This window comes from Athene noctua, chromosome 8, assembly GCF_965140245.1.
Source record: "Athene noctua chromosome 8, bAthNoc1.hap1.1, whole genome shotgun sequence".
Classification (NCBI taxonomy): Eukaryota; Metazoa; Chordata; class Aves; order Strigiformes; family Strigidae; genus Athene; species Athene noctua.
This window is the reverse complement of record NC_134044.1, coordinates 3,733,181-3,746,912: the sequence shown is the minus strand read 5'-3', so window position 1 is coordinate 3,746,912 and position 13,732 is coordinate 3,733,181. Positions and strand designations below refer to the sequence as shown.

Sequence of the window (13,732 nt, the reverse complement as noted above, 5' to 3'; positions counted from 1 at the left end):
TAGGTGCTTGCAGGAATGCACTGGTGACCGCAGCACCTCTTAGGTGGCAGATGTGAGCAGCTATGTGAGAGACAGTTCCAGCTGTACTCAGCTTTTGCTTCAGCTGTGCACAGCAAATAGGGAAAGTCACTGACTCCTTTATTAAATACTTCAGCCTCAACAAAAAAGCATCACGCAGCTGCAGCTGATGTGTGTCATGGTACCAAACTATCGCATGTTACTGCAGATCAAAAGAAGCCTTCAGCCATCACCTAAACTTTCCTAAAGCACAGTCTACCTGCTGCATCTCTGATTTATATTATCATCAAGCCATACAACAAATAAGGGTGGGGATGGAGTGTCTTTAGCAAATGTCCTAGAGGGAAAAGTGTGGGTTTCTGTCAGGCAGAGATTAGGGGGGAAAAAAAAAAAATTATTTGGATATTGTGCATTTCCAACCAATCTGTTGCCATCTGGGGCCATTGGTTAATAGATCTCTGGGAATTGCTCTAGGCCACCTTGGTCAGTTAGCTAGTTCTGACACCCACAATTCAATCATACACAAATGTCTGAGCCTTGAAAATGTTATAAAAATTAGGAGCTTTGTTGGGGGCAGGAGGGATCAATTAATTTTTGAACAATATATCCCTTCAGTCACAATATGGGATAATTTAATTGTGCTATCACAAGGACAACAGTAAAATGTGGTAAAGATTTCAGATAAACTTCCATTTTAAAAACAGATGGTGACTAAATGATTAGTTTTTAAGCTGTATAGAAAAAGTGCTTGGCCCCAGCAGACTAGAGGTCAAAGCAACATCATTCTGACAACATCAAAATTATCCCCTTGCTGTTTTGGAGTGACTAACTCATCCTCATTTGCTTTTTTTCCTTCTATTTTCCCTCATCCTTGAGCTGTTTTCTGTAAGACCCTACCTTTATGAGGAAGGAAATAGATAGCCCACTACAACATTTTAAAACAAGCTTTAGCAGTGCCCTGTGGTAGTTTTACAGTGGAGAGGACAAGTAAGCTTGCATTAGATGCATCAGATGCAGGCAGAAAACAGCATTTTAAAAAGTTACTGTGTTCTACAACATTACATCCTGTAGCTGGGAACTTAAAGCGTTTCTGTCAGCTGGGTCTCCATGGAAATAAGCACACTAAGACTGCAGCTATTTTAAGAACTTAAAGGACACCAGAAGGTTATGTATAGGTACTACATCTGGGGGAAATCTGTCAATTTTTGGACAATTCATATCCTTCACTTCGTGTCTTCTATTCATATTGCCTATACTAACTTAACTGGGCAATAACAGAGACTGCAGAAAAATGTGCCCAGGGACAAACGAGAAAGAAGCAGCTTGTGTTCAGTCCTGGTTTCATATGGTTCGTGACACAGGCAGTAAAACCAGTAGAGATCATATTAAAGGCTTTGTGACAGAAATAATACTGAAACAAAACAAATATAATCACAAGACTTATTTGTTAAACGCAGTTTTCTAATATTCACATCTGACAAGCTCTCACAGTTGGCCTCATCAACTCTACCATCTCAAGATACAGCTGGTCTTACTATAAAGACAAGTATTGCACAGTGTCCCACTATTTTTTTGCACCAGCCCATCTCTTACCACTCTACGTCTAAGCTGCTCATCTGAGAACTCTCTTCTTTAGAGGCCTCAGAAAGCTCTTTACAGAGCCTCCTTGTGAACATTTTTCCACTTGCAAAAAGTGTGGTGGCATTTGCCATCTTTCCTGTCATAGAGACTAATTCAGACTCTCTTTGGAGCCACAGAGTGATAATTCATAGCCAGCTCTTGAGCTGGGTACGTAATGCATTTTTAGCATGGGAATAGTAATGTATTTTTTTCTTCTGGAAACTTGGCAGAGAGTTTCTCTTCTCCCCCAGCAATATGCCTTTCTAAAGGACAGGCCAAATCAAGTATCTGGATGTTATATTATGCCTTAGTAAGTCCAGTGTTCTCAAATTCTGCTCATCTGCATATCTGGGCCAAATTTAAGCAGTATTCCCAAATAAAAGAATACTTTTTGCAAGAAGCTATCCTTGCTTTATATCAAGCTTTTATTTTTGCAGACTTTGGGGAATATACTTTCTTTTCTACAGCTTAGGAAGTCAGTGGATAAACACTAGCATAACAGAAAATCTGAGCCTGTCTCATTATTGAGAAGTTAAAACTGTTTGTAGAAAGCCTGTCACATTTCCATCTCCGAACATACATGAACACACCATAGAATTAGTAGGAACTGATCTAACTCTCCACATTGGCCAGAAAGTTCACCTGGGCCAAGTAGGTTTTACTCTATACCCATACAAGTCCTTGTGGAATCTGGAATAGAAAAGTGAAATGCTCCCCAAGGCCAGGGAAATACCACAGCTGTTGAATTATGGGGATTACACAGAGAGGATTCTGTTGAATAAAGTAAAAGGAATGTCAGCTCATGATCTGTCTTGCTGACTTGTAGGTTAGAAAGCCAAGTGTTTCAGCACTGATGCCTTGAAACCCCAATCTGCATGGCAGAAAAACCTCTCTATTTAAAAGATTTCTACCTTACAGATTGTCCTCTTCCACACATTCTCACAAGCCTATGCTTGGCCTCTTCTGCTTCAGTAAAATTACTGTACATTTTCTATACTCATACAATTAGTAACTGTACCTGCTAACAGGTGCTAGAATTTTTAAACCGGGTGTATCCACAAAGGGTCTGTGCACACAGACAAAGACATCCTCAGCTGCAATATCACAGTGGCATCTTCCCTGCACTCCTCAGTGCCTTTGGTGTTTCTTCTGGGCAGGGACTACTGTCAGCGAGCAGGTTGGTGTAACACCCAACTAAAGCTGTGGCAGGCAGTTCTGAATTTTCAGTAACAAATGATCAGAAAGTGAATATTTTATTATTTTTAAGTAATCAACATGGAAACAATAGCAACAATTAAGTCACAAACAGGCATAGCCTAATTGTAACCACAGCATTAATACTTAAAAGGAATATAACAGAAATTACAAGTATGTTAACATTATTCATTCTCAGTCAATGAACAGAAGTGTACAGTAAGGTCAGCATTAATGTATTAAGAATGCTACAAAACCAGCCGGCCAGTGTCCTTCAAAAGCAGAGTGCTTCCTGTAAGACAAGCTGGAATGACTGCTGTCCATCCCTTCAGGCAGCTGCAGTCCTAGGCTGCCTATGGACCCTGCCTATTCTCCCATTTCTACATGTAGTTCTGATATCTCCCTTTGTTTGTTAGGGGTACAAAAGCATTACCTGCTAGATAACAAAAGAGCTACAGTGCCAAGGGCCAGCCCTCACACTCTGCATGAATAATGCATGTATGCAGCCTGGGAGCTCACTAGAGGCAAAGCTGGCTCCCTTGACAGTGTGACATTCATCAGTATCTGCTATTCAATCTCTTTTCCCACCCTCCCTTAACTCCTTGCTCCATGGATAGGACATGCTTCCGGAGCTGTACCGCTTTCAAAATGCTTTCTTTTACATATCGCTCTTTAAGAGGAATTCTGTAACACAAAATTAAAATTTTGCTTTTGTAGAAAGGAGGTTCTTTAAATACACCCCTTCCATCTCCTAGTCCTTACACCGTACCTTCCTCTTTTACAAAATATTTACTAATGCATGTACTTAACCACCTGCCTCTTAATAGAAGTACCAAAGTGACACTACAAAAGGCTAACTTGCATTTGGTATTGTGATCCTGGCTCCTCTTGGTCTGAGCAACATAGGATAAACTTCTCAGCTAGAACATTTTCATAATCATAGAGAGGGATACACCCTCAAAGACAAAAATCCCTGGTCTTTTTAGAACCAGACCAGAGGACATCAGTGTGAACAAAGCAGTAATCTCCACCTTCCCATCAGGATTCCTCCTAAGGTGCCATCTGCCGTGTTGTTTTCACTGTAGAGACAAGAGAAGACATCAGTTCGTCTAATGTCGATTCTAAAAAGTTTTAATGGAGAAGGAAAAAAATCCCTACAGCTTGCTAGTTGGCTCTCTTTTTCTCCCAAACCCATTTACTAAGACCTCCCCTACTCCTCATCCAGCTTGTGATTCTCTGGGAAAAAAAAAAAAAAAACAACAAAAAAACCACCAGCCCAGAAAAGTAGACGTGATTATTTCTGCAGAGGGTTCAGTAATGGTTTTAGACATTACTGTTAAAAGTTGCTAAGTGTTTCCCACAGATAACTACTTTTAAACATCTTTTTATTAATTACAGCAAAGCAAATCTATTAACCAATACTGTAGATTTGTGCTGTCAGGCCAAATTTGGAATTGTCAGCCAATTCTCAGAAACAATGCGATATGCACCAAACAAGCAATAGCAAGCAAGCAAATGACTATTTGCATTCCTCTTCTGGCCATCAAGCTTAAACAGTCCAGAAGAAATTAAAACTTCATGTAAAACTAAGGCTTTGGTTTCACAACATGACATTTTCTGCAGCAATATTGCTTTACTATACTGCCCTGCATCCCCTGTTCCGCCAGCCCTGTCGGTTTGTGGGACAGTGCTCTGGGCTTTGGTAGAGAATACAGAGTGAAGGCCCAGGGGATTAAGCCAGTACTACTCTAGTAGTCTTCTGCTTAGAGACACCACCCTCTAATAAAACTTCCACCCTGCCTTATTCCCACAGGTAACACACCGGTGTAGTAGTCCTGCCAACTGGTCCCTCTTCTGTCCGATGTTTCCCAGAGTGTGGCAACTCTGAACTATCCCGATAGTCTCGGCCCTTGGAGTTCTGCATGTCCAGCACTGCCCGGCTCTTCGAGGGGAGGGGTGGCTTGTTCTGCTGTCCCTGCATGCTTGGGCTGACCTCAGACCTCGATGGCTTGACTACTTTTTTGAGCGGTGCTGAGTTCTCTAATGGTGTAGTCATCTTCGGTTTGCCTTGAGTCTTTTCACCTGCATTCCTTTCTTCAGATTGGCCAGAGCAGGTATAGGACCGAAATCGCTGTGTGGGGACCAGGAAAGGTGGTGATGGTTGTTTGCCAGAGGTCTTGCTGCACTCAGGCTCCTGTGACTTTGGGAGATGACAGCTCTGATCAGGCAGTGGCGGCTGCTCTTTTCGCAAGGCCTTAGGGTAGTCCTGCTCTTTCTTTGATGTCACCTTGCCCTTAGAGCTCATAGAGCCATACAGTGGGTTCTCAAACATCTCTGGCTTTTGCTGTCCCTCCTCCTGAAGCAAAGGTTCTGCTGTGGCTTTCCCCAGTTCAGGTGGCCTACAGTCATCAAAGCAGTGTAAAAAGGAGACTTGTAAGGAGCAGGCAGAGACATTGATTGATTTAAAAAGAAAATGAATAGGAAATGAGCATGAAAAAATTAAACTGACTGTACAAATGGGTAACAGGATAACGATTAAACCCAGGCGGGGAGGAGAACAGAATTGTGTGTTGTTTTTACTTTGTTTAATCATTATTAACATACAGCTGAGAGCAGATGTGCATGGTACTGTATAAACTCCCTGCTGGACTACAGTCTTGTCAGAGTGATACTTAGCTTCTCTTTAAACAGAGTTAAGCTACTGAGCCAAACTGTGCCAAGTGCTTTCATGGCTGTGTGACATGCACAAATCTGAATTTAAATATTAATAAGAATCCTCAGATATAGCAGAGAGGATTGAAATGGCTGTCTGGACAGTTAACATCACACTATAGCATTTTACAACCAGGTCAATCTCCTCTTGCTACCAATGCCACACAGTATTCCTAGGGAAGGTATAAAACTCCTTAATGCACCCAAATGCATAATATGTAAGTAATAGCTATATACTCTAGGGTGAGACAATCACTGGGTGTTCACAGCTGAGCCCTTTGAATTGAGGCTCAGACTGGAATAACAGCACAGCTGTACGATGGGACATGGGAGGTTTCGTGAGTTTTGTGTGTCTTGACCTGATTTGGCAAGGCTTTCATCTGGAGAACTGCCACAATACTTAAAAAATAGGGCTGAGTAGCACATGTTCTTTGGGTATCTTCAAATGAGTTGTGTTCCTTGCTTCAGGTTATTTTCTGGAACTCAGTACATGTAGGAGCAAAGAGCTGAGAGCACGGTGAAGTGTTGTCAGGTACATAACAGATTGAGGCACTCCTTGCAGCTCTGACTTCTTTTCTGCAAGTTCTGGTTTACCGAGTGGCACATACATTTACCAGTGAACTCTAACCTAGACCAGAAAGCAGCTGTCGCTATGAAAAAGAGGTCTGGAACGAGGACACTGATTGTGTACACGCACTGGGGTGAAGTAGCCTCATCAGTTTACTAAGTTGAGTAGGGATGGGATATTTTCAATTGCTGGATGGAAATTCTACATCAAGACTTGTGATAGATGCATCACATGGATGATAACTTCTATAGCAAGCTGGATGTTTGTATCAAAGTGTAGGTAGAAATTCAGTTAAAGTACTTCACATACAATATGTGAAGGAGCTTTTCTTCCCATTCAGTGGAAAGGCCTATGTCACACTCCTCCCTTTTCTTCTTTGTTCCTACAGTCAACTCTAGTCCTCTTCTCTTGGTAGAGAATTAAACATATATTTGTGGCTTTCCTTTCACAAAAGTCTGAGAAACTACTGCACTAGTCTTCTTTGAGTATGTGATGCCTGCATGTGTGACCTTCACTTATTTTTTTTCTAATTTTACAGATAAAAGACCGAAAGAGTATGCTGCACCTTGGACCCTACATACAGATAATGAAACAGTGACTGTGCAGAATGACAGGAGAGAGGGGACTAGCCCCAGTGCAAAACTCAAAGACTCACAAGTACTCTTGACTCCGACTACAAATGCTTCTGTTTACTGTAGGCTGGAGGGATGTTTTTGGAGACAGAGGTGACAAGGAGGGTGATGTGGAGGATGACTGACTCTGTCCCATTATGGAGGTAGTCTCTTTGGGCTGCTGCTCGTAGCTCCAGAGAGAGGGTGACTGGTCTGGTGAAGGTATCTGCTTAAGCTGGCTGTTTGCAGAGTGTTGCTGAGAGAAAGCAGCCATCCCCAGGTAGTTGGGGTTGCTGATGTCTGTGGGAGTAGAGCTGCTGAAGAGAAGAAATATTGGTAGGAAGATACATGCACAAATACTTTTTTTTTTTTTGTCTCCCTGCCAGCTACAAAGGAGTTAGTGCCCACTGACTGCTTAGATTCAATACCACCTACTTTTTTTTTTTTTCTTCCCCTCACTGTTATTTCAGAATCAGAAAGTAAGTGGGAGTCATGTTAGCGCCTCCTTCCCCTGGGTCACTGGAGAGGAAGCAGCTGAGTCAGGGCCATCTCCCCCAGCCCCAAATAGTTCCTCTGGCTGTGGTAGACGCTTCCATTTCCAGGCTGCAGAGAGCACTCAGCTTCTGCAAGCTCCAAGCAAGAGGCAGAACACAGCACCAGGCAGCGTTGCGCAGCATAGGGAACAGGAGAGACATTTGGCCTTTTGAGGTGTACCCATATAGACTGGCAGGCAGAAAGCTGCCTGAGAAGAGGTGCACCTGTGGAACTAGAGTGAAAGGATAGCCTTACCCAGAAGCATCCTATGACTCTTGGAAAGGAGAAGAGAGGCAGTTTGAGCATAGCTTCCCACCCCAAGCTGGCAGAGGTAAAGCAACATGATTACCGTAACATATCCTCCTTTCCCGGGTTGTCTGGAGAAGAGGAAGCACTCCCCCAGTAGCGAGCAATGGCTGCTGCTTCTCTGGCCACCAGATGAGTAGATTTTGACTTTCTGTTGGAAATAAAAGGGCCCTTTTTAAGTGGGGTTCAAGGACCCAGTCTGACTAATGCATTCTCAGTTTTTGAAGCTTTGGGCACAGAAGCACTGACCAAAACCGATGAGAGAGTCACAAAGGCAGCTTCCCAGTGCTCACCATGCCTATTAATACTGCTCCCACAGCAGGCCCAGTGTTGCATTTATTGATCCGACTAGTTTTCTGTAAGTGACTTACCCACTTGCCCCTTACCTGTTAGTCTGATCCCAGTCTTTGCTAGGCTCTAAGTTGCTGATGTTCTTTGGTTTCTGCCCAGCGATTTCATCACGTTCAATCTTGACAAAATCTGAAGGAAAGAAAAGGAGTAAAAGTGTTTTGGCAGCTTCAGAGTCTGATCCCCTAAGTTTTCTGTCTTACTGCTTGTATTAAGGTGACTCTCTTTGTCTATCAGAATGACAGTGAGGCAGTTTTAAACAGTTGTTACTATTATGTTTTCAACTGCCCACTGATACATATCGTGTTTTGCTGACATAGGAAAAGTGGGTATCTTGAAATACAAAGATGATGCTCCCCCAAACAGTCATTTTACCATTGACAGTAAATGTTGTGAGGCTGCTTTTGTACTCTGAAAGAGAACAACCAGTAGAAAGGTGAAAATAAGGAAAGTTCATGATCTTTTAGCTGGGGAAATGCTCCTTGAGAGTCTCACATGCTCTTTGCAGATGTTCCCCAGGGTGACAGGGCAGGGAGAGCTTTGGCACCTTGTCATATAGCCACTGCAAGTGGAAATAAGCTACCACCATTCAATAAAATCAGTATCAGTGACAGACAGGGGGCTCTCTCAGTCTGCCGAATTTATTTGAAAGATGAAAAAGAAAAACCCCAATGGAATAGCTGTGTCTTTCTGAAAGAGGACAGGCATACTCCTGAGAACTAATGATACTCACATCTTGCAATCAGCATCAAAAGCTCTTGCCTCTTTGGGACTAAAAGCACTGCAAGGATAATTTTCAATTCCTTGACAGTTATCAGAAGTCTTTTGAGATGGATATTTTCTAGAGCGAGCATTACAGAGATGATCTCGTTCCTTACCATACAGTTTCTCTCTCTGTTTTCCTTGTGATGTTTGTAACTTGATTTCACCCTGGAACACCCCGGTTTTCTCACCATGGTGTGTCAGCACAGTATGGATAGGAACTAAGGATTCTGTTGCTTCTATTCGCAGGGCAATGCAGCCTTCCCCTGGAGGATGACAAGGAGACAATGAACCTGGGACTGAGAAAAAAAGCATTGAAATCTCTTTCTCATGTCAGTCACCTACTGTCACTGTGCCGACAGGGCTGAGATTACTGGAAAGAATTTGCTTTGGATCACAGTAAGGAGTGTAAGATCTCTGGAGAAATCAGGGGCGTTTATTTCACTTCTTCACATACGTGTGAAGGATTTAGGCATTGGAGACACCTGCAGGTGACTAGAGGGTTCTGAGCTTCCATTACTGGTAAGGAAAACGTGAGCCTGTGACTGACATTTCGGTTAATGGGATTTCAGCAAAGAGCTTCTGTGGACAAGGACTGCAGCCTCTGGCTGGTTAGAATTTGGAAGCAAGCAGCACTGACAATGACTTTTCTGTAGCCAGGAGAAATGCATCAAGTAAGGGCAAGTGAAACAGGATTTGTATGTTCTGAATAAACCCATTTAAACAGACTGACTCCTGATTTAACTCCTGTGAAATACTTTCTTTTTAGGCCACTGCTCTTTTAAGGCTGGTAAAGCTCACACAGATTGTTGCTTCTAGTTCATATTCTTCTAATCACCATTACCTCACAAAATATTGTCCACAATGTATTTTTCTATGTATTGAGTTCTAAATCAGAAGTCAGAGCATCATAGCTGTTCAGTCTATAAGAGTTAGTTCTGTTCTCTCCCACTCTTTCAGCAGTTTGGAAAAAACTAAGTAGATTTTGACTCATCCAGAACTTTAGAGTGAAGCATTTACCATAAGATTCATCACTGTCTGATGACTTAATGCTGATCAGGATGTGTTGATCCAGTAGGTATTCTGGGTCTGAAATAATTGGAGTCAGCTGCAAAGACAAGTTAATGTGGGTCAATGCAATAGGGTGGTCTACATGAACAGAGTTCTTCCTGTGCCTCAGTCCCAAATGAGCAAAACTCAGCTGGTTGGTCCCATGATATCATGTCATCCCCAGGATCAGCCTCTTCAGTGATGTTTGGAGATCTGTGGTAGAAGGCTAGACACTTTTAGAGTCCCCCACTCTTGCTCCCAGCACAGCAAACAGAATGTTGCAAATCAAACGCTCACATTGGGCCAACCTGCAGTTTTTTCCTACAATTTGGACTGAAAATTGCTCTAGGAGGAACTGATCTGGACTCTGATTACAGTCTGTTCCCAATAATCTGTGTGGCTGTTGTTACAATCACTTATTGTAGAGTCTTTCCCCAATCTCTCAGTGCTGCTTTCTCAAGTCAGCCGTTCTTTTGGGCTATTCAGAAGGGTACTGACATGCATATTTGCTCCAAATCCAAGAGCTCTGATCGTTCTTCCAGCTCCCACTGAGCCAGGAAATAGAGAACAGCTCCAATATCAAGGATAGGACTTGTCTTTGACACTGACATGCAGGCACTACTTCTGGCCATTGATGGTCTTTTTAACACAGGTTAAAAATATTTAAGTCAATTTTTCTCAAAAATAACAAGAAAAAACCCTTTGTCTCACAGGGCAAATAAATTCCAGCATGGCTGTTTTGTCTTTATCTAAAACTAAAAAAAAAAAAAAAAAAAAAAAGAGCCTGCTCAAAGGACTTGTCAGCATAGTTATGTTCACTAAAAAGGTGAGAAAAAAAGTCATGCTCCCGAGTGACATAATCAGGCCAGCAAAGTTCCTGATACAGATGAAAGTATACTGGCAAGAAAGTCCTTTCTTGCTCATAACACTCTGTTTAGCTTAAGCCCATCCTGCATTCTTACAGTCCCTTTTGACTGTAAACAAGACCATGACCACGTTCCTGAAACTGATGTTTATGTAAGCAAAAGACATAATGTTGCTTATGGAATGCAAATGGAAGGCTTCTCTTCCATACGGACATGGAAACCTAGTCCCAGTTTACCTTTGGAAGTGCATCAACGAACTTTACCACAAGCTCCCCTTCGTTCCCATCCTCATTTTCTCCTTCCTGGCTCTTTACAAAACCTGCAAAATGATGACAAAGGAGTTCACCAGAAGAGAAGCAAGACCTTGGCTACAAAACCTTTTCAGATGCTAGATCTCCAAAAGTCCTACAATTATTTTCCCACTGAGACACAAGTTTTTAAAGTATTAAGAAGCTTAAAGACTGAGCTTTGGGTGAATGTTTACACAGTAAACTTACAAGTGATTTTACTGGAGCATTGTTAAATGGTTTTATTTTACAGTTAAACTTGGCACTGAAAAGCTCAATGCATACATGGACTGGAGGATAAGAACATGACAGCTCTTCCTACGCCACTCAAGATAGCACACTTTTGAAATTCTAATTTAAGATTCGTAATACACTGTTTCCATAGAAATTTATGCAAATTTTGATACAGCCAAAAAATAATCTTTTATGGAACTGTCTTTGACACAGCGCTCTGACATGCGATAATGTGATGAAACATACACCAAAGGCATGCTGTCCCACTTACAGGAGCAGTCCTGTGATGGGGAATCGCTTAAAAAAAACCACAGCAAGGGCATGTAGGCTCGCATTACATAAACAGCTGAGACTCAGTCCTGCAGCGCAGGGGCAGGGAGTAAAATCTTCAGCGCTGGTGGGTACACAGTCCCATTTAAAGAATCAAATCACTATCTTTCCTTTCACTTTAAGTTGATCCTCTGACTTACTCTTTTCAAACCAGGGTAATTAAATTATTTTCATTATCATAATGCAGATGCTTTATTTTGAAGGCACCTGATCATTTGTAGCAGGCACAATTAGAAATTTAATCAGTCAAGTGTTTGCCAAGTAGAGATTTTCTGTGTGGCAAGCAAGAACAACATGTTTCTCTTCAGGAAAGAGATGGACAAATTGCCAAGCAAGATGGATGAAATGGTGGAAGGCTACATGTCTAAGCATGGATTACAGCTGAATGGCGTGATTTTTGGACTGTACAGCTGACAGTATAGGATGACTTGTAAACTACAACAAATCTCTAGGACATCCCTTTTTTTGCACTGGAACAAGTGATCTACACAGCTGTTTATTTAGATCAAAGCAAGAGGAAGGGGAACTAATCCAAGCAAGCAGGAAACTTCAACAGAAAGAATAAAGATGGGCAAAACCATACTTTCTAAGCAGCTAGAGTGAAACTCGATGTAGAACTTGGTCTGGGACTTGGTCTTCAGAGTAGCATAACAGTGCAGGAACTCTATCTCCCCTTGGGAATCCGTGTACTTGGAGTCTAGGAAAGAAGAGGGGAAGATAATGGCATTTTCAGTAGGTGATAAAAAGAGGGCATTTTTGAGTAAACTCTTTAGGAACCAGCTTTTTCTTTCAACATATACGAAGCACTGCATTTTATATCCAAAGGTGAGGACAGCACACTTGTACCCAGCCTGACTAACCATTCTTTGAAACAAATTGTGAGGTGACTCCCACTTCAAACGTGGCAAAGACAGGACTGTGGTCACTTGTCATGATGTCAGTGGTGCAGCCTGCCAACGAGAAAGGGAACATAGTTATTGCCCTGCGTTTCTGCCCTGCTCCTGTGAGACTGCTGCAATAGAAATATTATTCAGTAATTTTCCAGAAAACATAACTGTCGCTGTGGTAACTGTCTCTAGTCAAAGGTGTTTCTACATAACCTCATGTTATTATATAGGGATGTAACTCTTTTGTCAAAATACATAAAAATTTGGTTAATGGACACAACTTTACCATATCATTTTGCAAGCAACTGTCAGTGTTAGATTCCCCCAGTACAAAAAGCACTCGCAGCCTTCCTGGTTGCCTCTGCAACATGCACAGCTAATTAAAACTCTAATCTGGCAGGAAATCACACAACAATACACTGGTGCTACTTCAGTGCTACAGAGTAACTCATAGCCCAAGACAATGATCGAGTAAGGTCTTGACTTGACCTAAGTGCACACTGAGGTCCAGCAAGCCCAGTCCCTTGAACAGAACAGTGTATCAAAGCAGATCCCAGACTTTCTAGAGGTGCTTATTTGACCACACACCTCATCATCATAGGCTCTGTGATCAGAGCAGTCCATCTTATCCCCCAAGAGACTTCTACAGCCCTCTTCTCAATCCCATGCACAGGAAACCATCAACATCATACTCAGATGCTTGGTCCTACGTATAGTCGATGAAATTTCGGGAATTGGTATCTGAGTCTTTTTTTAAACAGGTCTTGTGGGCTTCCTGTCTTCCCTGTACTGCACTTTTGTGATGTTTATCAGCAAGAAAGGGAACAGGCTCTTGGCACCACCAGTCCATCTGGAATATGATTTGACAGAAGAGAGATGTTTGCAGCTCCAGCCTCTGCAGACTGGACTGTGTACACAGGGTCTGCCCTGCTGGCATCATCAAGTAAGGAGCCCTGGTGGTAAGTGCAGAGGAAAAGTGGCCAAGAAATAAGTGTAAAGCAATCCTACAGCACAGTCTAAAGCTGGACAGCTGCAGCTGCCCGAGTGGTATTCTGCATATAAAAGAATAACAGAATTAATTCCCAACCTTGTACGCTTACAGGCAGAGAGATTTGGCTCCACTCTGCCTGGTTTAACATCAGGTCCCTCTATGCTGAGTGCCTGGCAGTGCAGGGAGATCCTAGACTCTGCTCTGAATCATTTCCGTTTCAAACTGATTGCCTTGCTATCTACAATCTGTTATCTACCCACCATAGGACTGACACACAACGTGCACCATGGGGTATGATTTCCAGAGCACTCGATCACACCAGGATGGCAAATTGTACTTCATCTGCAAACCAAAGGAGAAGTGATGTCAAGAAGAAGGGAAAGGACCAGTTCACAAAAGAACAGGAAATTCACT

The 13,732-nt window shown here is 42.3% G+C and overlaps 1 protein-coding gene across 2 annotated transcripts in view; it reads right to left on the bottom strand.

Annotated features, from left to right (window-relative positions):
• Nucleotides 1-2,921: 2,921 nt before the first annotated feature.
• The window catches only part of INPP5D (inositol polyphosphate-5-phosphatase D), a 57,314-nt gene continuing 46,503 nt past the window's right edge, over nucleotides 2,922-13,732 (bottom strand). The window contains exons 19-29 of one of the 2 annotated variants that reach the window (XM_074911766.1): nucleotides 13,579-13,660; nucleotides 12,301-12,390; nucleotides 12,024-12,137; nucleotides 10,826-10,908; nucleotides 9,694-9,781; nucleotides 8,790-8,939; nucleotides 7,950-8,043; nucleotides 7,607-7,714; nucleotides 6,768-7,040; nucleotides 4,655-5,231; nucleotides 2,922-3,911 (exon numbers count right to left, since the gene is read on the bottom strand). In XM_074911766.1, coding sequence (XP_074767867.1) covers nucleotides 3,909-3,911; nucleotides 4,655-5,231; nucleotides 6,768-7,040; nucleotides 7,607-7,714; nucleotides 7,950-8,043; nucleotides 8,790-8,939; nucleotides 9,694-9,781; nucleotides 10,826-10,908; nucleotides 12,024-12,137; nucleotides 12,301-12,390; nucleotides 13,579-13,660 — 1,662 coding nt within the window. In that variant the 3' untranslated portion in view covers nucleotides 2,922-3,908. Of the gene's footprint in view, nucleotides 3,912-4,633; nucleotides 5,232-6,767; nucleotides 7,041-7,606; nucleotides 7,715-7,949; nucleotides 8,044-8,789; nucleotides 8,940-9,693; nucleotides 9,782-10,825; nucleotides 10,909-12,023; nucleotides 12,138-12,300; nucleotides 12,391-13,578; nucleotides 13,661-13,732 lie in introns of those variants that run through there. The other variant, XM_074911765.1, reaches the window with a different exon arrangement.